Below are 26434 nucleotides of genomic sequence, written 5' to 3' on the forward strand. Positions count from 1 at the left end.
TTCAGCATTGGGGAATGTTTAACCAGTACCAGTTACGTTCTGTGTGTGTGTGTGTTGAGCTAAGGGAGGAGGAAACCGGAAAACCCGAAGGAAAACCCATGCAGAACAGGGGGGAGAACATACGTAGAAACTCCACATACGTAGAAACTCCACATACGTAGAAACTCCACATACGTAGAAACTCCACATACGTAGAAACTCCACATACGTAGAAACTCCTCATATGTAGAAACTCCACATATGTAGAAACTCCACATACGTAGAAACTCCACATACGTAGAAACTCCACATACGTAGAAACTCCACATACGTAGAAACTCCTCATATGTAGAAACTCCACATATGTAGAAACTCCACATATGTAGAAACTCCACATACGTAGAAACTCCACATATGTAGAAACTCCACATACGTAGAAACTCCACATACGTAGAAACTCCACATACGTAGAAACTCCACATACATAGAAACTCCACATACGTAGAAACTCCACATATGTAGAAACTCCTAGTACGTAGACACTCCACACGGAAAGGCGACCGAGTCGAAAATCGAACCCGGTGCCCGCCTCGCCGCGACGGCACGAGCGTTACCGCCACGCCCCCCCACGCGCCGCGTTGATTGTATTTTGTTGCCGACGTGCATAGCTATGCCGATTATACCGTTGCGTCGATGCTAGGCTCGATGACGCGACTACCGCCGCCGCCGTCGCCGCCGCCCGCACCTTCCGCCGCTACAGCAGCGGCAGGTGCAGCTGCTTCTCCAGGGAGCCGCGCGCCACACCGAGCACGGCGCGCGCGAACTGCTGGTACAGCCGGTCCATGTAGCTGGTGGCGCGCGGCACCAGCCCCTCGAGGAACGCCAGGTGGCCGCCCCTCGCCGTCACCAGCAGGGCCACGTACGGGTTGGCGCGCACGCTCTCCAGCGGGAACGCTGCGTGCCGGACACACGACGGACACACGACGGACACATGACGGACACACGACGGACACACGACGGACACACGACGGACACACGACGGACACACGACGGTGTTCGCGTTGGTACGATTGGCACGTTCAACGGATGGGGGAGGGGAGGGGGGGAGAGTTTCCCCTGCCAAGCGTGCAGAGAACTCAAACTAAACTATAAACTCTTTTTATTTTTTTTACTGTATAGCTCTTTTTCAGAAGTAACCTGGCCACGAATGATAACTCAACGAAGTGGCTCATCGCGTGGAAATTTATAGCAGCCAAATAGTATAAACGTATGTTTTAAATCTTCTTGGTTCTTTCGGTAAAGTCACGTAGAAGGGAAATAATTCAGACGCTGTCTTTCCGACAGACCTGTTCTTCACCTGAGGACGGCTGCTTGCGTTGTGGCCGAAACGTCGTGAGAATTATTTGATTATGTTGTATCATTATTTTATTATTTCCCTTCTACGTGACTTTACCGAAAGAACCAAGAAGATGAATCCCTGCAGTCACGAAAGCTTTAAATCGTACGTTTTAAAATTAAATTATTGTTGGCTGGGTGGCTTAGTGGTTGTGCCGCTTGCCTCCGAGTCAAATTTAACACCGTCCCGTGTTTCTGAACGTGGAGGGAAAAACCGAAGGACCCGATGAAAAATCCACACAACCACGGGGAGAGCACGCAAACTTCAAATATCGAGGCGTCGGTGTCAGTAAGGAACCCACGACCGCCTGCATACCAGGCGAGGTAGTTCACATCTCGCCACCGTGGCACCCAATCTTCCCAAGCGGCAGCATGGGCAAGTCCTGAAATGTCTAACTTCTTAAAATAGGGCCCGAGATGAATTACAAAGTAACAGTCAATGTATATTCTCTCGTACATATCAATTAAATGCTAGTTTTTGGAGTAGAAGAGAGGGTGGGGAGTGGTTTTCGCTAAAGCCCTCCCTCCGATTCCTCCCCCCACTGACCCCCTCGCTTACAGAACTTGCTCCAATGAACGTGTGTAGGCTACACGGGGGATCCTTTTGTCTTTTTTATCCTGAGCCGTTTTCACCCTTGCCTAGGGTTGTCTGTGTACGTTTGCTGTTCACGACCGGAGTGAGGACGCCATCTGGCGCCGGACTCGGTGTGCAGCGTGCTGGCTGCACCATGCCCCCCACGATTCCAGATCTCACACCGGGCAGACAGACAGCCCATGAACCAACACCGGAATCAACATTGGGGCAACGTCAACCAACAATACCCCAACGTTGCAAGTCTACCGGGATACAACGGTACCCTTTAAGCTGCCACGGATAACTTGCTGCCATGTATTTTTGTGATCGACGAATAAAATTCGACCCTTGGCGGTACCCATAAGGCAATTTGTGGCAAGTGGAGGGGGCGGATGCGTGAAAAATCCGTAAAACGCAACAAACCCCGTCGCAAAGCCAGCAGCGGCAGGTCCCACGGGAGCCCCTTTTAGCTGCGGTCAAATGATTTAAAGTGAATTGATGCGAAGAGCATAAATAATTCAATTAACTGCAATGGCTGCACTCTGTGTGTGTTGGGATTGTAAAAAAAAAGAACTAAAATAGCCCTCGGGTTGGCATTCTTTCAGCAGGTTTTTTTTTTGCTGATTGTTGGCAAGGGGCAATGTTGGTTTTTGTGATCGTTCATTCTGCGTTTGAAGGGATGAAGTACTGAGAATTTATATGGAGGGGGGTGTGGGGAGGAAGAGTGGAGGGGGGGGGGAGATGTTTTCAGAAAGAGATGCAGAACAAAGACGTTTTATTTTGGGTGATATTTAACAATGGTGTGAATATATCTTTTATAAACCCGCATCAACCGCAAGATGTCATAAACGCGCCGAGTGCCTCCCAATTCCGTGGTCTATTCAGACTCACCTGCCCATAAAATCTCAAATAAAATTTAAAAAAATTAACCCGTAAAAACAAAGTTTTTCACTATAAATCCTTTATATACGTGGCGGCTAGAGTCCTCTCGTCCTCTGGCTTGAGATGGCTGCCACCTATGGGTCAGATGATTGTCTGCCAGCATTAAGCAATTGGTAATTAAATATTAAAAAAAAATTCCATAAACAGTGTAAAATTTAGGAATTTTTTTCCACGAAAATAAATTGTCACGCACAACGAGTCTGTGTGCAAAATGTCAGCTCGATTTGATCACGGGAAGTGGGTTAAAAAACGACCGAAAGATTTGCACGGTCGTAAGCGCGCAAGCAAGCATGCAAGCATGCAAGCAAGCAAGCAAGCGAACTTAATATAAAGGATTTAAAAATGTTGATTACTTGGTTATTTTATTTACTACTTAACTTTCTCATGCTGCTCGTTGCGTCCCGGTTGCACTTTACTTCGCGTCCCGGTTGCAATTTACTTTGCTCGGTCGTAAAGTGCTCTGATGGCTACATTATTGAGAGCGATATTGGCACGTAAAATAAAGAATGATTGATTGAACACAACGATGTACAACGAACGAGCCGCATCCTCAAGGTTCATTCCAGAGCCCCGTGATTTATCGCCTGTCCACATACCCATGATAACTTACGCAATGCCAGAGAAGCCTTTATCGTAGAGGCATTAAACGGAACTGTTTGCTTTTTATATATTTCTTTTCAGTTGCAATTAAGAACTGGTTAGTTTAACACGTCGTAGGCTTTCATCCATAACACAGGTTTTTTTTTTTGGGGTTAGATCGCGTAAATATATAAATGCGTCGTTAAACCCGCCATCACCCGATGTGTTAAAATGATTAATGGGCCAAAAACACATTGATATATAAAGGACCACAGAGCTTGGGGTGCCAGCTCACCGCGTGGCGACTGCCTTCCCATCTGCCTGCGGTCCCTCGCACCTCTTGAGTCGTTCCCTCTCCACGACAGCGAGCGAATGCCGTGCGACGGCGCTTCACTACAAGCTGTTACAATAATACTACACAGGGTACGCAACTCCCAGGGGCTAGGGGTCCTACTCTGAGTCCGGGTCCCTGCCGGCTAGCTCCGGTCTCTCTCTCTCTCGTGTCGGATCGTGGACTCTGCCGACTCCACCGAGCGGAGAGAGAAGCACCTCTACGGCTACCACCGGCTTCTCCCCAGACTCACCACTCGATCCCTCTCTCTACCCCTGGTTCCCTCTTCACCCTGCTTACTCTACCCGTTCCCACAGTGACCCCGCTTTCGTCACGGGGTCTCCCTTAAGTACCCTAGGAGACGTGACGTCATCGCACTGAACGGCACACCTGACGTCACGTCCCCATTTTACTCTACACAATTTTGATTTAAAGCTTTCGTGACTGCAGGGATTCATCTTCTTGGTTCTTTCGGTAAAGTCACGTATAAGGGAAATAATAAAATAATGGAAATATTAGTTTATTATTTCCCTTCTACGTGAATAAAATAATAAAAATATTATTTTATTATTTCCCTTCTACGTGACTTTACCGAAAGAACCAAGAAGTTGCGACAATTTTCATGGTTCTTTCGGTAAAGTCACGTAGAAGGGAAGTAATAAAATAATAAAAATAAAACATAATAAAATAATTCTCACGACGTTTTGGCCACAACGCAAGCAGCCGTCCATCAGGTGAAGAACAGGTCTGTCGATTATCATTACTACCACTACAGGTGTGTGCCACCACCGTCACCGGTTGATCATGACGGTGACGACGGCGGCGGTGCAACGAAGTTGACGGCGCGAACACCGCTGTGAACATTACCGCTGGCCGGAGACAGGGGGTCGTCGGCGGCGTTGAGGCACAGCACGGGCACGCGCACGGCGGGCAGCTTGTGGCAGGGGCTCGCGTCGTGGTAGTAGCTGCGCACCGAGCTGTAGCCGAACATGATGGAGATGAGCCGCTCGTCGTACTCCCACAGCGAGCGAGACTGCACGCGAGAAGGACACGCGGCACCGTGAGACGGCAGGGGTTGTGCAATATAATCACTACGGCGTACATTTCAACACAAGAACAAGACCCATTTCATTTAATTATTATGTTTTATTTTTATTATTTTATTACTTCCCTTCTACGTGACTTTACCGAACGAACCAAGAAGATATAAAACTATTGAACTAAATTTTTTTTTATTTCACCAGGTAAGGCCCAAAAAGCCATATAGATATTTTTTCAGATAGCTTAACGAAGTGGCTTATCATTCTTGATTTGAAGCTTTCGTGACTGCAGGAATCCATACTCTTTGGTTCTTTCGGTAAAGTCACGTAGGTAGGAAAATCATAATAGATCACAACGTTTCGATCGCCACACAAGCAGCCGTCTTCAGGTGGGAGTTATAAACAGGCTCCTGAAACAAGTCCTTATATATAGAGCCGAGAGGGGGGGAGGTTGCCGCATCGGGCGAGAGGGTGTGGGGTGGAGCTTAATAGCAGCCAAATACTCTAAATGCATGTTTCTAAACGTGGAGGGAAAAAACTAAGGACCCGATGAAAAATCCACGCGACCATGGGGAGAACATGCAAACTCCAAATGTGCAGGCGTCAGGGTCGAGATCGAACCCACGATGTCCTGTATACCAGGCGAGGTAGTTAACATCTCGCCACCGCACAAAATCTCAAACCTGTAAACGATGGCCAATCACAACAGAAACATTGATGCCGGCTGGAAAAACAAATAAATTTAACAGCACACACAGGCACACACACAGGTGCTCATTGTAGACACAACAGCTTCAGACCACCAGACTAATTATCCAGACCAATTATCCAGACCAATTATCCAGACCAATTATCCAGACCAATTATCCAGAATAATTATCGTTGCCCTAGGAAAGTGTTAATGTGGTTTCCATAATCTATAAAAGCTAAAGTCCTTTTCCATGTATGGGCTCCCAGAGGCATGTGGTGGCAGCAAACGTTGATGACTGTACTGTAACTGATGAGTCCTAGTGAGGACGAAACCCGTCTACAGTTGCGTCTTTGTTTCGCCGCTGCCCGTTGGGATAGCCGCGTTATCTCAGCTCTTTCAGTCGCTGGTTCTAACCGACCAAATGGCCACGCATTCAGGTCTCGGTAAGGCTGCAAGCTTCCGAACAGGCAATGCTGCAAACCTGCGTGTGTTGGTGAATCTATTTGCTCGCTAATTTTTCTGTTAACGGTCGGGTTTTCTTGACATTGACACAACCCCGACACAGTACCAAACAACACGTCACCCAACATTACGCAATGCAACCCCCACCATTACACGACAACGCATCATCATACGATGAAGTGCAAACACACCGTGTAACGAGGTGCAAATGTAGCCCAATGCGGTGCTATGCAACACATTGCACAAATGTGTTGCGCAATGTCAACCCCTTATCAGTGCCCTACCTTATTAAAGGCCAAGTCAGATCTTATTGGTCACCCCGTGCCATTATAAATTTCAATGTTCACCCTACAGAGAAGTCCCATCACAAGGGATAAACGCTAACAAATTGACAACAAAAAATTAACCCGTAAAAACAAAGTTTTTCACTATAAATCCTTTATATGCGTGGCATCGGTTTTATTTTATTATTCATTTCTGTTTTTCTTGAGTAAGAGTTTCATTTTTATCACATTTGGTATTTTAAATTAAATATGAAAAAAAAATTTTCCTAAACAGTGGAAAATTTGGGAATTTTTTTCACGAAAATGAATTGTCACGCACAACGAGTCTGTGTGCAAAATGTCAGCTCGATTGGATCACGGGAAGTGGGTTAAAAAACGACCAAAAGATTTGCACGGTCGTAAGCGCGCAAGCAAGCAAGCAAGTGAACTTAATATAAAGGATTTAAAAATAGCTTTTACTCAATTTCCCTGCACCAAGAATGGGTGCAACCCATCGCCGCACAACACGGCGGGTTTGCAACGCTCCGTGCGACGCAACGGAACGCGGCGCACGGCGATCGCACGGTGCCACTGCTTAACAGCAGAGCGATGCGCTCTGGACCGGGAGGCGCGAGAGAACGGATAGCGAAAGCAGCGCCGCCGTGTTAGTGGTCGGCTGTGGGAGGTCGGGGGGAGGTGGGATGTGGATGACGGGACCCCGAGCGAGAGTCGGCACGTCCGCACCTTCATGATGTGCTCCACGTCGTACCTCTTCTTCAGGACCTCACGGTGCCTGCGCGCAACAGCGAGGAAGACAGCGTTACGTTGATGGCGAGCGGAGGGTTAGACCTGGCGGGGGGGCGGGAGAGGGGGGGGCTTCGGCAGGAGGCGATGCTTGGCGGAGCGATGGGGCGCCGTGTCAGAATCAGAATCTTTTTTAGTACTGGAGGAATCTGATGAGCTACGTAGCTCTTTTCCGCAGATGTCCAGTAAGGTGGGATGGTCAGTTTCAACAACAAATAAAAACAGCGACACAAAGTGCAAAGTATAGGAAAGGTAAGCAGGTCACTAGTGGTGGGGGTGGTTGGTGGTTGGTAGGGGGGTGGTTGGTGTGGGGGGTAACCGGTGGTGGTGGTTGGTGGTGGGGGTGGTTGGTTGTGGTGGTTGGTGCTGGGCATGGTCGGGGGTGGTTGGTGGTGGTGGTAGTTGGTGGTTGGTGGTTGGTGGTGGTCGGTGGTGGTGGTAGTTGTTGGTGGTGCTGGTGGTTGGTGGTGGTAGTTGGTGGTAGTGGTGGTAGTGGTTGGTGGTTGGTGGGGGATGGTTGGTGGTGGGGGTGGTCGGTGGTGGTGGTCGGTGGTGGTGTTAGTTAGTGGTTGGTGGTTGGTGATTGGTGGTGTGATGGGCGGGCACCTGTGCACTGCGCCGGTGAGCAGGTGCGTGAGCACGCGGTTGAAGAGCACGCTGTTGAGCGGCGTCTCGAGCGACGCGGTCGACGTGAAGGCGTCCCACGGCACGGAGACGGTGAGCGCCGCCTCCACGCCCGCGCGCCGCCCCATCGCCGCCAGGTAGTTCAGCAGCATCATCCTGGGGTCGGGGGTCAGGGGTCACGGTTGCGAGTCCGAAGGTAGGGAGGAAAGAGGTCGGTCAAAATTTAGAAAAACATCGGAGAGAAATGTAATTCATTGGCAGGAGATAGTGGCGTCTGTAATAAAGGTTTTCTTTGGGTTAGATCGCATAAAAATGTAAGCGATCTAAATATTTACGACATCTAACCCAGAAAAAAACCCTCCATTATGGATATTGGTCGTGCAAAGCCTCAATGGTGGCAGTCTTGCAAAGGATTCTCGAATCTTTCAGAGTAATAATAATGTTTAGTTTTATATGGCATCGCCGCTCATGGAATTAGAATCATACAATCGCTGAGGAACCACAGACAACCTGCGTGCCGGCAACAACATCGATTGCCCACGTTTTGCAGTCCTCTATATATTAAGATGTCTTCAGCCAATTGATGAGTGCTCATACATGTGGGAGGAAACCGGAGCACTCGGGAGAAAACTCGCGCATGCGAGGGGGCAACACTCTATCCCCGTACAGTTGGAACAGATTATATTATTTCACACTTTGCTGTATACCGCCTTCTCCTGACGAGTAGGGGTATGGCACCTTAATGCCCATGGGAATAGAGATTCGCTGCATTTGTGCAATGACCCACCCACCCTCGCTGCGTCCACTGGGCTGGATTACATGCCACGTGCGTAACCTCCACTGCCTGGTTTGCTGTGCAGAGTTTTGGACACTGCCCCTGCGAATGTGTGCGTCTGAAATTATATTGCGATGGCCCTTATAGGAAGGCGATAACTGGGGAAGGCCAATAACACGGTGCTACCTCGTGCGTCATTCCACTTTCAATAGATTCCTTGCAGGCCGCGCGTAATGATCACGTTCAAACGATACGCTGGTGTTACATTTAGGCTAATTGGGGCAAACAAAACTGGACAAACCGTAAACAACTTCACGGTGAAAAACACTGAAAAAACGGGTGGTGCTGGCCATCCACCCCCTCGTGTACCATGCTGGCCTTCATAGGTGCTCGCTCACAGCACTTGCCCCAACGGTCTGTTTAGGCTCTCCGCCTAAACAGACGCTCTCATTTACACCATTGGAACCTCATTTGCCAGTAAAACATATGATAATTGTTTTTTTACCCTTCTATCTGGCAACAAAACTGACACCTTTTTTTACAAGGAGTCATGTTTGCATAGACCACAATACCTGCAGCCATAATGCAAACCAAAAACATAACTCTGATAATATATGCATTGTCCTTGAAGTTGATTGGTCCACACCCGAGACAGCTTTCCTTCGAGCCTAGAAAAAAAAGGTGTCAGTTTTGTTGCCAGATAGAAGGGTAAAAAAACAATTATCATATGTTTTACTGGCAAATGAGAATCCAATGGTGTAAATGCTTACCCCGAGCTCTCATACTCTGATGGTACATTGTCTTTGAGTTGTGCGCCTTTTGGCGTCATCTGGTCCAACACCATGTGAGACTAGGCTCTAAGGAAAGCTGTCTCGGGTGTGGATCAATCAACTTCAAGGACAGTGCATATATTATCAGAGTTATGTTTTTTGTTTGCATTATGGCTGCAGGTATTGTGGTCTATGCAAACATGACTCCTTGTAAAAAAAAGGTGTCAGTTTTGTTGCCAGATAGAAGGGTAAAAAAACAATTATCAGATGCCCTCATCTCCAAATCTGTGCGTCGCTGCGTCGCGGCGAGCCCTACCCTCCCATGGACATGCCGACGGCGAGCAGGGCGCTGTCCGGGTACAGGGCGCGGATGTGCAACACCACCAGCTCCAGGTCTTCGGTGTTGGCGGCGCTGTACATGCGCGGCGTCTGCGGGAGGCCACACGGAAGCCACGCGTTTAATGCCAGGTTATACCGTCGCTTCCTTCCTTCTGCCAGATCCCGTCGGCTGTTTGTACGTGTGGTTGGCACCTCCATGCGATCAGTGTGTGGATTTCAAACGGAGGTTTTCGTTGCCCATGCAATCATCCACGTCTGTTGTTGTTGGGTAAGGACACGTGGTGGTTTTTATGACAAAATCCTTGTCATTAACTCTCCACCACCTAAATTTATTTTTTTATTTATTTCTACCAGGTAAGGCCCACTGAGCGTGAGCTACATAGCTCCTTTTCAGCAGCAACCTGGCCACAAATGATTGCGCAACCAAGTGGCTTATCGCGTGGAAATTTATAGCAGCCAAATACTCTAAACGCACCTGTCACGTTTATAAAGATACTAGCTGTACTACCCGGCTTCGCCCGGGACTTGGATTCACCACACCCGGCCGCCTTTGTCTCCCCAGTGGCGATGTTCACACACCACACCAGTTACTCGTTTGAGGCTGAGTCGACCTAGGGGAGGCCCAGGACCGGTTCAAATAATCGTCACCGGTGGTGGCCGTGAGCGGGAATTGAACTCGGGTAGCCGGGTTCGTAGCGCGGCGTGGCGCTAACCGCTACACTACAATGCGTTACGCTTCCACATGCGCGGGTCACATGACAGATTTGACGTCACAGCTCACTTGCCGTGCAAAAAATATATGCATTATTGAGCTCCCCCCCCCCCCAAAAAGGTGTACTTTTATAATGTTTGCATGGTGTACAGTCTGGAAAGTACCCACATGGCAAATTTCAAGTTTGTTGCATCTCTGGAAGTACGCCAAACATTTTGAACAGACACACATAATCACAACTTTGACTTTTATATATACGGAGATTATTTATACGTGGCTAACATACTGATCACATAATTCTGACAGATAAAGCTCGTCCTCAATGGCTTAAGACTTTTCACGACTAAATTAAAACACGAACATGGGACCTTTCACGCAAACTGCTTAGAGCTTCAGCGGGTGGTGGTTGATATGTGCCTGGCATGTGGCTATTATCTGCGAGGTCTGCTCCTAGGAGTATTCACCATCTGGCTCAAAGTCTTCTTCTTGGCTGTTGAATTTCCAGAAGCTTTTGGTCTTTCAGTAGATGTGCAGCAATCACAATAAATAATGCCCTTTATAAATTTCCACGAAAGTTTCACTAAAGTCTCAAGGTACTTGTTCAGGAAGGACTTGCGCTACACTGATTGGCCAATTCCAGTAGCGAGTGGCATGTGGAAGATGCTGGGAATTTCACGGGAATATCGGGCAGACAACGTTGACTTGTTCTAACAAAGCAGGACTTAGAAGCGCCATTAAAAATTGCCGCCTCGGTAACCTACCCTCCGTGCAACCTGCTCAAGCGGTGACTCGCTCATCGTGACCTCCTTGTTCCGTTAAGCTTTCTCTACAACATTAATTGCCATTCTAAACTTTCCGGTTGCTTACCCCATCTTGTCATGCAGTCCCTAACGTCGCCTGCGTATACCGATGTTCAAAGGCTAATCGTGTCTTTTGAACCTTTGTTGAGACATATTTCAGTCTTGGGGTGCAGAGTATCTTCCTATAAATGCCAAAGCCATTTTTTGTTGTTTTACAGTGACAAAGTCACCCAACATGCCCCCCCCCACCCCCAATTTCGTCTGACCTCAGAAGCTAAGCTGTTAGAACGTGGATGGTTGACCACCAGGACTCGTAAACAGAGGTCGCAAACGGGTTTTGATCTCCTTACCCGTACCCGGCCGCACCAGGGTCGCAACTGGGTACCCGAAACCCGTACCCTACCCGATACCCGGCTACCCGTACCCGGCCGGGTATCGGGTAGGGTACGGGTATGAGTACCCAATTGCGACCTCTGGGATGAAGCCATGTTGCAGGCGCGGGTGGGTTGATTCTAGGAACTTGAATTGTGAGAGAGACAAGACGTTGGGAAATGAGTGACAAACGGTAACTCACCAGTGACTCACGGCCTACCCGTACCCGTACCCGGCCGCACCAGGTTCGCAAACGGGTACCGGTACCCGTACCCGGCCGGGTACGGGTAGCCGGGTATCAGGTAGGGTACGGGTTTCGGGTAGGGTACGGGTATCGGGTACCCGGTTGCGACCTCTGCTCGTAAGGGGTCGTGGTGCTGCGAGGCGGCCAGGAGATGGCAGTGCTGAGTGCCACCCCCTCGTAAGCGTGGTGGCTTTTCTGTCGGCTGCTCCGATTCCCATCGATAAGCGGGAGCCCCTCCTGAACCTGGCAGTAATGTCAGGCACTCACCAGTAATTCCTCCTCACCGCAGCCGCGGTAGTTGAACACCGCACACCTGCACGCGGTGGTGGGGGGGGAGAAAGGGGCAACGCAAGGTCAACTGTGCACTTGGGCACAAGCGTTCGCCGCTGGCGGAATGAGAGGTGATCGTAGCAGTTGGCACGGCTCGGAACGGAGTTGTTAAAGAAACAGCCGGTTGCGATTCATGCCTCTTGACTTCCAAGGCTAAAGGGGAATAATTCACGTGAAGGGAAATTATTGCGTTGGAATTGATTCAAGGCCACGTAGTGATGAGCGCGTGTGTGTGTGTGTTATGGGGAGCGGTAGTGCGCTGCGCTATGAACCCCGAGACACGGGTTCGATTCCCGCTCACGGCCAACACCAGTGACGATTATCTGAACCGGTCCTGGGCCTCCCCTAGGTCGACTCAGCCTGAAATGAGTACCTGGTGCAGTGTGTAAACATCGCCACTGGGGAGACAAAGGCGGTCGGGCGTGGTGCTGGCCACCCACCCCCTCGTGTACCGTTCCGGCCTTCATAGGTGCTTGCTAACAGCACTTGCCCCTACAGTATGTTAAGGCTATACGGGGGATCTTTATCTTTGTCTTTGTGTGTGTGTGTGTGCGCGCACGTCTGTACGTATGCAGGAGGGATGGCGTTGAGCACCTGGTGCGGTGTGTAAACATCACCACTGGGGAGACAAAGGGGGCCGGGCGTGGTGCTGGCCACCTTTCCCCCTTCACGTGACGTGCGAGCCTTCATAGATGCTCGCTAACAGCACCCGCCCCAACAGTCTGTTAAGGCTACGCGCAGGGATCTTTGTCTTTGGGATGGCGTTGTGGTTTGTGCACGCACTGCACTGGGAACCTCGTGACCTGGGTTCAATTCGAGACCGTGGATAACAGGGGTTGTAACCACACTTCCATTGAAATCGATAATCGCGATCGCAAGCGGGGGCAGAAGAGCGCGAGCATGCAGTCTCCGGCCTATTCTCACCGGTATCCCAGATCGGCGGTCTGCTGCACGAGATGCAGCACGTAGTTCTCGCGGCTGTTGCTGGTCAGGCCCGGCAGCAGCAGCACCGTGGGCCGGGACAGCTCGCCTCCCGCCGGCTGCCACCGCTGCCGCCGCTCGCCGCCGTCGTCGCCTTCGCCGTCACCGTCCTCGTCGACAAGCCACTCGAGGGAGAGCTGCCCTCCGTCGGGCGTCGCCAGCACCTCCCTGCGGGCACAGCGCCGACGCACGTTGACGGAGCCAGCACGTCGCTCAAGCTCTACCCCCCCCCCCCACCCCCACACCAGAGATCGCAAACGGGTTTTGATTCTTAACACGTACCCGTACCCGGCCGCACCAGGGTTGCAAACGGGTACCCGTACCCAACCCGTACCCGGCCGGGTATCGGGTAGGGTACGGGTATCGGGTACCCGATTGCGACCTCTGGGATGAAGCCATGTTGCAGGCGCGGGTGGGTTGATTCTAGGAACTTGAATTGTGAGAAGAGACAAGACGTTGGGAAATGAGTGACAAACGGTGACTCACCAGTGACTCACGGCCTACCCGTACCCGGCCGCACCAGGGTCGCAAAGGGGGACCCGTAAGGGTACGGGTACCCGTTTGCGACCCTGGTGCGGCCGAGTACGAGTACGGGTAGGCCGTGAGTCACTGGTGAGTAACAGTTGGAGGAGATGGCTGCAGCCGAGAGAATGACCAGCGTATTAAATCGGGTCCGTGCTCACTTCGGCTTGCACGTTAATCGATCCGAAAGTGTCAAATGTTGAGCCGACGTTTGAGTAGAGGCAGGGGACCCAGTAGCACTGATGGCAGGCGAATCTCAAATATGGTGGCAGCAGCAGCAGAGGACGAGCGAACTCACAATTAGCGGAGGTTGACAGAGGGTTTTGAGAGGCTTTTATGGAGGTGCTGGTGGCTATGGTAGTGGTGTTAATAATTGTCAAATCATATAAAACACCGCCTCCCTATCAATCATATCATCACCGTCCCTCCCCCCCCCCCGCCTTACGATGAAAACTCGTCAGGATCCATTTACACCATTGGAACCTCATTTGCCAGTAAAAAATATGATAATTGTTTTTTTACCCTTTCATCTGGCAACAAAACTGACACCTTTTTTTCCAATGGTGTAAATGCTTACCCAGAGCTCTCATACTCTGATGGTGCATTGTCTTTCAGTTGTGCGCCTTTTGGCGTCATCTGGTCCAACACCATGTAAGACTAGGCTCTAAGGAAAGCTGTCTCGGGTGTGGACCAATCAATTTCAAGGACAGTGCATACATTATCAGAGTTGTGTTTTTTGTTTGCATTATGACTGCAGGTATTGTGGTCTATGCAAACATGACTTCTTGTAAAAAAAAGGTGTCAGTTTTGTTTGCCAGATGAAAGGGTAAAAAAACAATTATCGTCAGGATCCTTTGACAGAAAAACAAACTGGCGACGTTTCGGCCGGCCAGTGGCCTGTCTTCACATTTCCTCCAGACTCTCCCGGGTAAACACATTCCTGCGGAGGGAGCTGGTAGGAACGTTGGGTTGCTCGGTCAATGGCCAGGGTCAACGGCGGCGTGGTGTATTCCGCAAATATGGCCGACTGTGAGGGCGGGCACAAGCCGGCGTGAGTAGGTTAAACGTTGAGTTTTATAAGGGCACCACGGGGTGACCAGCCCCTCCCCACCCAGCCCCAACTCTCCCACCCCCACCCTCCCCACCCAGCCCCTTCCCTCCCCACCCAGCCCCTCCCCACCCTCTCCACCCAGCCCCTCCCCACCCTCCCCTCTCCACCCAACCCCACCCCTCCCATTTTTGGCTGCACGACGGACGGACACAATAATCCCCGTGTGGGCTGGTGTAACCAGGAGGTTCCTACCAGTCACAAGCGTATATCAGTAGTAGTAGTAGTGCTAATGACAACAATACTAACGGTCAATGAGTACCGCATGCATGGGTGCGTGTGCGCGTACGTACGTGCGGTAGCAGATGGGCGGACGGGACTTGAGCAGGAAGCGCAACACGCTCTGGATGCGTCCGCTGCAGCACCACGCGGTGGGCAGGAAGGGCTCGCTTACAACCGGGCAGTGCGCCTCCAGGAAGGCACGGAAACCAACGGAGGCCTCCAGCACCGGTTTCTGCACACACAAAGATAAATGTCCCCCGTATAGCCTTAACAGACTGTAGGGGCAAGTGCTGCTAGCGAGCACCTATGAAGGCGAGAACGGGTATACGAGGGGGTGGGTGGCCAGCGCCACGCCCGACCGCCTTTGTCTCCCCAGTGGCGATGTTTACACACCGCACCAGGTACTCATTTCAGGCTGAGTCGACCTAAGGGGGGCCCAGAACCGGTTCAGATAATCTTCACTGGTGGTTCTAGATTTGAAGCTTTCGTGACTGCAAGGATTCATACTCTTAGGTTTTTTCGGTAAAGTCACATAGGTGAAAAATAAAATTAATAAAAGTAATTTTTATTATTACTTTCATTAATTTCACTGGTGGTGTCTGTGAGCGGTAATCGAACTCGGGTTACCGGGTTTGTAGCGCAGCGCGCTAACCGCGACACTCCCACACCCCACACACACACACCACCGCAGCAATCATTACATCAACCCATTTCTTTAAAATTGCTTTTTGTGTATAGTTTATTGTCCTTCCACCGCACCTCCGATTAGCACGGTTGGCTGCGTCAGCTGCGAAAAATGTTCAACGTACACACATCAAGTTCAAGTTCATTTATTAGGTATAGCCCTGTGAGCCATTCGGCTCTTGAATCGGGTGCAACCGCAACAAACAAAAAACGAAAACATGAACAAAAAACATCTTAAAGTGAATATGTGACTAAGTGCAAACAGAAAATCCAAGAAAAGACAGCAAAATATTGCAGAAAAAAATCACCGTACACCAACGCTGTGTGCACAAATCTCAGTGGGATGCAAGTCATCATCTTCACCACCGCACGAATGATCATCACCGCCGCCCAACATCATTCTGGACCTATTCGGGTTGTGCTGCGGCACACCATTACCCCCACCACCGCCCCCCCTAAGCCACACAGGCAACTTTGCACACCATCAATAACGAGTTCCATAATTACACACATACACCATTGGTCAATAACCATTAAATAGCAGGCCGATTACAGGCTGGGTAACCGCTAACAATAATATTTAGTTTTATACGGCGTCGTTCATGCGAATTGCATCTCACGGTCACGAGGAACCACAGACCGTCGGAGCTTTCCGGGGAGGGGAGGGGAGGGTGGTGGTTTTGGCCACGGCTCACTGCTTGGCTGCCTTCTCTGCTCGTCTGTGGTTCATCCTCGCGCCTCTGACTCGTTCTCTCTCTTCGAGAGCGAGTGAATGCCGTGTGGCGCGTTGCAAGTTGAAATGATGATGATGATTATTATTGTGAAGGCGGAACAGGTGATGAGCTGGCACAAACATTTTCCTAAACTCCCTGGAGTCCTCTATCTATTAAGATGTTTTCATCCGATTGAGTGTTGTACACAAGTAGGAAAACCGCAGCACTCTGGGAAAACCCACTCGTGCGAGGGAGCAACACTCTATCCCATACGCAAGGGACAGACGATACGAGTCTGAACTTTCCTATACAATGTCCATGGGAAAGGAGTTTCGCGACATTTGTGTGGTGCCTCCACAGTGCTGGATTACAGGCAGCCACGTGCAAAGCCACCACCGCCGCACTACGACGATAAACCAATCGTAGGATTACTGGCGTAGCAATCCTGCCTCATAAGCTGGCCGAGAAAATTAAAGCGCGAGTTGCTCACTGGAGGCATTCGGCTACCTCACAGTTCTTCGCTGCTCATGAGTGAAGCTCCTAGCAGAGATAAAGATCCCCCCGTGTGGCATTAACAGACTGTAGGCGCAAGTGCTGTTAGCGAGTAGCAGCACCTATAAAGGCCGGCACCTTTCCCGGTCGCATTTGTCTCCCAGTGGCTATGTTTACACATCGCAACAAGGTTCTCTCATTTGAGGCTGAGTCGATCTAGCGTAGGCCCAGGACCGGTTCGGATAATCCTCACTGGTGTTGGAAGCCGTGAGTGGGAATCTGAGTCGGGTAGCCGGGTTTGTAGCGCAGCGCGCTAACCGCTAAGCTACCGCTCCCAAAAATCATCATCCCACCCCCACACCACCCCCCCCCCCCTAATCGAGCCTTTTGAATCTGCCTCCATCACAATCTCCTCGCGTCCCACGTTCCCCACAAACAAGCCACTGCCCTTGTTCTGAAAGCCTCAACCAAACACGGGCTCCATTCATCCAACGCCCCCCGCCACTTACCCCCTAAACCACCCCCACCACGCACACCCCCAGCTTTATTCGCCAGTTGACTCGCCACCCCCTCCGTCCTGACTGGGGGGGGCAGGCAGTGCAAGAGGCAGGCTGCGTGGAGACCACCCCGGGCGCTCACCACGTCCCGTGCGCATCGCTCCTCGTGGCTCGTGAAGCAGCGCGCTCGCGTAAATGCGCGACAGTCGGCTTGGCCGCGATGAGATTGTGCCCCTTAAGCGATTTGCAGCCAAATGGATTTACAATTACGCTTTGAAAGTGCTTAACGCGTACGTGTGTACAGCACAACGGCGTGGCCCGCGTTGCGTGCGTGGCCCAAACGCGCTACGAAACCCAGCAGAGATGCGAGTTCGATACCCGCTCACGTCCCATAACAGTGGAGGATAGTTTGAACCGGTTCCGGCCCTCCCCGAGGTCGACGCAACCTCAAATAAGTACCCGGGTGCGTGGCGTAAACATCAGAACTGGGGAGGCAAAGGCGGCCGGGCATGGTGTTGACCACATGCGTGTGCCGTCTTGGCCTCTATAGGAAAATCTGTGGAGGGAGCTGAAGGTTCGAGTTGCCAAACGTCAGCCTCGAAACCTTAATGACTTGGAGAAGATCTGCAAAGAGGAGTGGGACAAAATCCCTCCTGAGATGTGTGCAAACCTGGTGGCCAACTACAAGAAACGTCTGACCTCTGTGATTGCCAACAAGGGTTTTGCCACCAAGTACTAAGTCTTGTTTTGCAGAGGGGTCAAATACTTATTTCCCTCATTAAAATGCAAATCAATTTATAACATTTTTGACATGCGTTTTTCTGGATTTGTTTGTTGTTATTCTGTCTCTCACTGTTCAAATAAACCTACCATTAAAATTATAGACTGATCATTTCTTTGTCAGTGGATCAAATACTTTTTTCCCTCACTGTATACTGTACAAACAATACATCAGTGTCTAGAAGTCACCACGTACAGATGGCGGTGCACAGGGTTCTGCTCCATTATCAGTCCCTCACGTTTGGAATGCATTCAAAAATTCTAGATTTGAAGCTTTCGTGACTGCAAGGATTCATGCTTTTAGTTCTTTCGGTAAAGTCACGTAGGTAAAAAAAGAATGAAATTAAAATGAATAATATTGTTTTATTTGTATTAATTGTAATTTCATTTTTGTTTTACCTACGTGACTTTATCGAAAGAACTAAGAGTATGCATTCAAAAATGTTACAAATACTGATAATTCATTGCAACCCCAGTAAGTACTGTATCTGACATCACCCACTAGCAAGCCTCACCTACCAAGACCATTCAAGACTCTCTCGATAAACCGCGATGTATCCTGAAGAAGACCCGTGGAGCCAAAACATCTTTTGTCTCGATGACACATATTAAAAACCTGTAATTATTCTAAATGTGCCTGCGCTTTATCTGGGCGCGGCGGTACGCACCTCCTTTGGAGGCAAGGGTGAGTGGAAGCACGCGGATTTGTGAAACTCCAAAGACCTGCTGTGGCTGCTGTGAGGCGACCAGGAGAAGGCAGTACAGCAAGTGGGTTGTGGGCTCAATCTGTACCGATGTTTGCGCGTGTGTTTTCTCCGGGGCGCTGCACGTCAGCTTCCCTCCCACCACACGTGAATGACGCTCGATCAGTGGAACTCAGCAAACATCCCAAAGCACGGACCCCGTGGAAAACGGCGAGACCCACGGCGGTCCTACTACGAATGGAATACTGGGATATTGGTGGAGGTCTATCGTTGCCAACAGCTGTACAGCAACACCAAGAGGTAATGGGATTGATTCCACCAGCCCCTTGCAATCTGGTGCCTTGGGGGCAAACCAGAGGTCGCAAACGGGTTTTGATTCCTTACCCGTACCCGGCCGCACCAAGGTCGCAAATGGGTACCCGTACCCGTACCCGGCTGGGTACGGGTACCCGTTCCCTACCCGTACCCTACCCGAAATGAGTGACAAACGGTTACTCACCAGTGACTCACGGCCTACCCGTACCCAGCCGCACCAGGGTCGCAAACGGCTACCCGTACCCAGGTACGGGTAGCCGGGTATCGGGTAGGGTAACGGGTATCGGGTACCCAGTTGCGACTTCTGGGGCAAACTGGCAAGTAGGCATGCCTATGATCCGACGATGCTTGTTTATCGTACGATAGAAGACAAACGGTAATCGTATCGTCTGTTTATTTATGATTATTATCGATGCTCATTTTATTTTGCTCAAAAACCTATTATCATATTTTGGTACTGGCAAAGGAGGTCCCATGATGTTTGCTCAGGTATTTTATTATCCCGACCAAAAATATGTATGAAATAACAAATTACATGAAATACAGTTGCCACTAAAAGGCTACAAGAGAACGTCTCTTATCCACGGAGTTGTGCGGGATCGATATTTTGAATCCCATTATCCGCGGGGTTACCCACAATTTTACTCCACTTAGCTGCAGGAAAAAATTGCAGATAATCGTGGGTAATTTGAAGAATAGGGCTCCAGATGATAGGATTTTTTTGTGTGGACCATACAGCTTCCGTGGATAGTAGAATTTCTGGGTAATAGGTTTGCGTATAAGAAAAGTTGTCCTCTATAAATCATAAAATTAGTGTTTTTTCAGAATGGCTTTTGGAGTGATTGATGCCATCGTAAGTAGAACAAATCATCATAATCGTAGCTTTACGAATATTTGAAGTATGTATGTGCAGCGGGCAGCGGTGTGCATTATAAGCGTTAAAGATTGTCATGATTAGAAGGGCTTATGGCAGGCTTATGCTGAGTGAGCCACAGTTAAAGGACATCTTTGTAATCTGCATTCCTGCGTGAATACAATATAAATGTGAAGTCGGGCTAGCAATGATTCACATCTTCTTGGTTCTTTCGGTAAAGTCACGTAGAATGGAAATAATAAAATAATAAAAATACAACATAATAAAATAATAAGGTATTTCTTATGCTTTTTAAACTTATTTTATTATTTCCATTCTACATGACTTTACCGAAGGAACCAAGAAGATGAATCCCTGCAGTCACGAAAGCTTTAAATCGAATTATTCACAATTACGGTAGTTACTTTTGGTTTACAGTCCAGTTTACTGAAACACCAAATCAACTGGCATAATTGCCCACGTGATAACTTGATTGGCTCTGTCAGGTGGTGGAGGGTTTAGCTGAAAATGCACATTACACCCACGCGATCTAAGCCAAAAGTAACTAAAGGTAAAATTACAATTCCCAATGTACTGCGAAACTAATATCTCAATAATCGTCAAATCTCGATTTAAAGCTTTCGTGACTGCAGGGATTCATCTTCTTGGTTCTTTCGGTAAAGTCACGTAGAAGGGAAGTAATACAATAATTAAAACAAAACGTAATAAAATAATATAATTCTCACGACGTTTCGGCTGCTTGCGTTGTGGCCGAAACGTCGTGAGAATTATATTATTTTATTACGTTTTGTTTTTATTATTTTATTACTTCCCTTCTACGTGACTTTACCGAAAGAACCAAGAAGACGAATCGTCAAATCGTGCTGTTTTATATCCCTTCATAGTGAAACATTGCCAACATCCTCTCGCAAAGCATCTCCGATGTCCACGGTTGGCTAAAATACAGTGAGAAATAGGATCAACGTACATACTTCATGCATCTCAAGCCTTTAATTCACCCTCCTATTAACCTCCCTTCCTATTCTTTCAGAATCAATCCACGGGCCTTGCTACTATCTGCGCTTACCGGCAGATAGGAAGAGCAAAAGCAGGAAATCGGGGGTCATCATCAATGAAAAGAATGGAAATTCTCTCACAACCTCCAAATGGATGGGATTCGTTTGGCAATTCCAAAGATCGCCACGAGATGGCAGGATAATCCTTAGCATAGGGGGTGGGGGGCATCAAGATCAAGATGTCATCGCGGCCAAAACTGGCAATGTCACCACCACACCTCATTGCCAACACGTTCTACCCCCCTCCCAGCCACATCCCGCAGTCGCTGCACACTTGAGACACGGGAACTCCAAGATCTGCGCTGAAAGTCTCGCACCATCTGCTGTTCTGTCTTCCCCTTGGTCGCCGGGGTCATGCAGACCACACCGATGATGGCCACGTGGGAATCGCCCGTAGGAAATGCGTGATTCGAGTGGGATCTTTAATTTAGACTGGAGGCATGCGATGAGTTACGACGCTCTTTTTCACAGATGTCCACAAATGTCCGGTAGAGTATGGATCGTCCACTCTAGATTCGAATGTAACTCTGCACAATTTGTCCAGGGATGGTTTGAGCAAATCAGACTTATAAACGGTACGAGGAAAGTCACCTTGCTAGCATCACTACTGTGTAGCATTTTTGACGATTGTCTTGCTTGACCAATGTTGCAAATTCCAGATGACGATGGCGGGGACAGTCTCTCCATAGAGATGACTGATTTAAGCCAGGAGTAGAAATTCCACATTATAATGGCAGAGTCTCTGGCTCAACACTGACATGTAAACAATGTGCACATACAGTACATTGCTGACATTGGCTTTGACCTCTGCTATGTACCTTTCCCGTTAATGCAGAAGGCTCATTTGATGTAAATGACAAATACAAACATACTTGAGCGTGCATATATTGGACGCTGGACGATGCGGCTGCATTATTTCATGAAGATCGTTGAAAAAAAACAGAAGTGCAATAAATTACCCATCATGGAACCCAGGTGTTAGGACACTTTCGCAATGAATAATTCATTAAATGTATGAACTGCAGGTCATACAACAGCATGTACTCTAAGCAATTGTGCAATACATTCCATAAAGTGACACGGGTTGTCATCAAAACTGTTAATAGTTCAGCCCTTGCATTGTAACTCTATGTACAATATGTGAATTAAAAGAAAGAATACATATATTTAAGAATACGGTATATATGGATGTAGCCTTGGGTCTGTAGTGGCAATTCCACACGACTATGGCATGGACAGTCCTCTTTAAAGATGGCCTTGAGCCAGGAGTGGAAATTCCACATTACAATGGCGAGGAGTCTCTTCCTTAAGAGGGGAGTCTTTTCCTTTTCCAATAGTGGGCACTGTCCACCCTCACCTCTAAACGATCTCTAAAACTAAACTCAACTATTTTTTTTTACCAGGTAAGGCCCACTGCGCTTTTCGCTTTTTTTTCTTCCAGAAGCGACCTGGCCACCAATGATAGCTCAACGAAGAAGCCAAATACTCTAAGCGCATGTTTCCAAATGTGGAGGGAAAACCCGGAGGACCCGGGGAACAATCCACGTGACCACGAGGAGAGAGACATACACACTCCAAATATACAGGCGTCAGGGTCGGGATCAAACCCACGACCTCCTGAATACCAGAAAAGGAAGATAACATCTCCCTCACCGCACTAGGTCATCCCCAGCCTCCCCCCACCATAAGACTGTCAATGTGGGCTGAGAAGTGACCAGTACAGATAAGTGATTATTAAATCCATCTGTGTGAATTTTTTTAGTGTTTATTCTCTCGTGTGTGGAGTTTCTCTGGATATTATTCCGGTTTTCTTCCGTATGTAAAACACTCTTCAAGGAAATTGCCCAAACATCTTGCTACAATGTAGCAGGATCCTCCTTGAAAGGAATCTTGAGACTCAAGATAACCTTCCCTGGGAAAAGCGCATTATAATTATTCTTAATATAATATTACACGTACTGTATTCTACTCTGTTCACTATAGCTCAGTATTATACAGCAATATGCGGTAGGGTCTGTCACAAGGACAGACTGTCCCTGCATATTGTAATGTGGAATTTCCACTCCTGGCCCGAGGCAATCTCTACAGAGAAACTGTCCCCTGCCATTGTAACGTGGTTTTTACACTACTCGGGTGGCGATACTACACAACTTGTCAACAACACCGCCTTAATAGGTGCCGTGTTTGATCACCAACCCCCTCAAATCACAGGCAGCTATTCGGGGGTGGCTGGCTGGTGTTGAGCCACTCATGTAAACTCAGCTCAAATAGGCCGCTAAGACCAATGATGCGATCACACCTCGCTACAGTTTCCTTCCTACCTTCTGCCAGAATCTTGCAGCAGTAGTAAGGTCGACACCTGGACCTCACGATCCAGTGGTTCAATCTTGACTTAAAGCTTTCGTGACTGCAGGAATTCATATTCTTTGGGTCTTTCGGCAAAGTCACGGAGAACAAAACATTTTTACAAAAAACTACGACGTTTCGATCGCAACACAAGCAATCGTCATCAGAAGATGACGTTAATTTTTTGCTCTATGTGACTTTACCGAAAGACCCAAACAATATCCAGTGGTTCGCTCTTAGTTTCTCATCTTTACTCATGGAGCGGTACACTGGTGGTGTAAATATGCGCCCATCCCCTTTACATCATATTAGCTGGTGGCCCTATCGCGTGACCTTGTTTAAAATATGGGGGGGGAGGGGGCAAACAAAGACTCAGGAGTGGGGGGGGGACAAAACAATCAACGTGACACCAACTTTACACAATCGCACAACACTGAATGTAATTTCGATGTGATCTGATTTTTTTTAAAATCTTTCGTGCATTCTGCTCTATCAGTGAAAAATAACCTTCATAGCTCATCGGATTCCTGCAGTACGAATACAGATTCTGCTCTTAGCCATCACCCCGTGTGTGCAGTGCGTACAAGGAGGACTGCGGTGCCCAGTCCTTAAATGTGCTCAATAATGTACGTTTCGACTTCGCAACGGTACAATATAATAATTTAGCGGGCACCCACGATACAATCACAGGCATTTACTGTTGTCCGAGGATATCCGTAGTGACCCATCAACGTGGGCACGCTATCACGAACGTTGACCCAACGCTCCATGTTTACTGTGAGATGCTGATGTTCTTACCTTGGCAACAGAGGCCAGGTAGTATCCGGTGTACGCAGCCAGGAGACCCATGACGATGATTAGTGGTGCCGACATAATTCCTGCCCTCCTTCCCTCCGTCTGTCGATGTCCGGCGCCGACGATGATCTTCTGTCGACTTCTGCCCTGCAGTCCTCGTCTGTGCGTGCCAGTGCGGACACAAAATACGCGTGCCACTTAGAATTTGCGTGCGTGCGTGCGAGAGAGAAACATGCAGCGTGGCTTACGCTACAGCGCACCGCAATACCAAGCCGACAATATTCCTTCCTGGTGGGCAGAGAAATTTACCCGAGCTTGCGGCCAACAGGAAATAATAACGCACAGAATAAATTATACGATTTACTGTTACTATTCCTTAGCAGCATCAGCAGCATCAGCGGCGGCGGCGGTGGATAGCATTACGGCACTTAATGCGGATTAATGATTAGCATTAACCAATAGCCTGACGGGCGCACAATGGCATAGCGACGATTCGGACTGCGCATTGCCCCTCTCTGCCTGGCTCGCGTGCTCGTGGCACCACATGAAGGCATGGATCGGGCAGCTGTAGACGCGCACAAGCCCAGGGGAGGGAGTGGTGCTTGAGAGGGACGCAGTGAGGGGCAGTCGGGGTGGGGGAGGCGAGGGATGTTAGAGGGATGGGATGTTAGAGGGAGGCATGGGATGGGTCGTTGCAGGGAGGGACATAGGAGGGAGGGAGGGATGAATTTGATGTTGCAGGGCGGGAGGGACGTTGAAAGAGGAGGAGGAGGAGGTTCTTGTCGAAGGAAGGGGTGTACAGTATGTTGAGCGAGGGATGTATGCAGAGGGATGGATGTTGGGAGGGAGAGATCGAGAGGATGAATGGGGAGGGCTGGGCAATGCGCATGGAGCGGCTTACGTGACGGGTCCTCGATGCAAGGGAGGGTGGCTGGGTCTGTAAGCGCATTGTCGTGCGTGCCGTGCTGAGTGGAGGGTCTTTGTGTCGTGTGTGCAGGGAGCGGTGGCGCAGCGGTTAGCACAGCCCTCCGTTGCAAATGCCAGTGACGACTATCTGGACCGGTCCTAGGCCTCCTCTAGATCGACTCAGCCTCAAATGAGCGACGTGTAAATATCGTTACTGGGGAGACAAAGGCGGCCAAGCGTGGTTTTGTCCGCACCCACCCACGCATGTGTCGTGATAGCCGTCAAAGGTGGTACTTGTTCACGGTACTTGCCCCTACTGCCCGTTAGAGGCTATACGAGGGAGCTTTGTCTTTGTGCAGTGGTTGCCGCCTTACTGCGTTACACCCGTGTGTGTGTGTATGCGCTACGATACAATGCGCATTTGTGTTGTGCATACTGTGTGAGGATATGCAAGGGTATGCGTGTCAATGTGCTCCATGAGTGATATCCGAGGTGCGTTGGGTGCGTATTGTTTTAATCGTATACACGCAGCAGTATCAATATCAGTGTTGTGTAAAATTGTTCAGGGCTTAATTTGTCCGGAAAAAAAGATGTAATTTTTTTTTTTACAAAAATATTTTAAAAATAGTATTTCCCAGCCTGACTTCGGTACGCATTAGCGTGTTCTCCGGATTGCAAGAACCTCCAGAAAGAAATATAGCACCCACACTTATTCCGGATGCACAAGCGCAATTAACAAAAAAAATACATCAGCTCATTCGTCAAAAATAATAATAGTGGACGTAAAAGAAATATAAAACAGGCGACGTTTCGGGCAATGTCCCTTCGTCAAAGCACATAAATCCGGTCACAACGGCTCCACACCTGGTCACACACACGGGATTACATTACAAGACTCATCTTCACAACTTATAATCCGAAGAATAAATTATTATGTTTGGATATCACCACTCTGGATAGTCTAGAAGGACCCTGTACTCATCTTCTTGGTTCTTTCGGTAAAGGTGGAGAACAGGTCTGTCGAGAAGACAGACCTGTTCTCCACCTGAGGACGGCTGCTTGCGTTGTGGCCGAAACGTCGTGAGAATTATTTTATTATGTCTTCTCGACAGACCTGTTCTCCACCTGAGGACGGCTGCTTGCGTTGTGGCCGAAACGTCGTGAGAATGATTTAATTATGTTTTATTTTATTATTTCCATTCTACGTGACTTTACCGACCGAAAGAACCAAGAAGATTAATCCCTGCAGTCACGAAAGCTTTAAATCGAAATTTGACCCTGTACACGTTCACTGCAATATTGACGTTGTGTTATATTACTGCTGTGCTCACGCACCACGGATATCTCCCTTGTAAAATAGCCGGGACATCATCCGAGTAACACATCTAAATACAACTTTAAATTCTAGATTTGA

General features: G+C 48.9%; 1 protein-coding gene across 2 annotated transcripts in view; it reads right to left on the reverse strand.

Annotated features, from left to right (window-relative positions):
* Window positions 1-608: 608 nt before the first annotated feature.
* LOC144724963 (phospholipase ABHD3-like) overlaps window positions 609-26434 on the reverse strand; it is a 41794-nt gene continuing 15968 nt past the window's right edge. For both annotated transcript variants that reach the window (XM_078604319.1, XM_078604320.1), the window contains exons 2-10: window positions 24118-24274; window positions 14931-15091; window positions 12951-13175; window positions 11964-12009; window positions 9546-9658; window positions 7667-7840; window positions 7001-7049; window positions 4668-4833; window positions 609-933 (exon numbers count right to left, since the gene is read on the reverse strand). In XM_078604319.1, coding sequence (XP_078460445.1) covers window positions 734-933; window positions 4668-4833; window positions 7001-7049; window positions 7667-7840; window positions 9546-9658; window positions 11964-12009; window positions 12951-13175; window positions 14931-15091; window positions 24118-24192 — 1209 coding nt within the window. In that variant the 5' untranslated portion in view covers window positions 24193-24274 and the 3' untranslated portion in view covers window positions 609-733. The remainder of the gene's footprint in view (window positions 934-4667; window positions 4834-7000; window positions 7050-7666; window positions 7841-9545; window positions 9659-11963; window positions 12010-12950; window positions 13176-14930; window positions 15092-24117; window positions 24275-26434) is intronic.

This window comes from Lampetra planeri, chromosome 22 (assembly GCF_965212315.1).
Source record: "Lampetra planeri chromosome 22, kcLamPlan1.2.h2, whole genome shotgun sequence".
Taxonomy (NCBI): domain Eukaryota; kingdom Metazoa; phylum Chordata; class Hyperoartia; order Petromyzontiformes; family Petromyzontidae; genus Lampetra; species Lampetra planeri.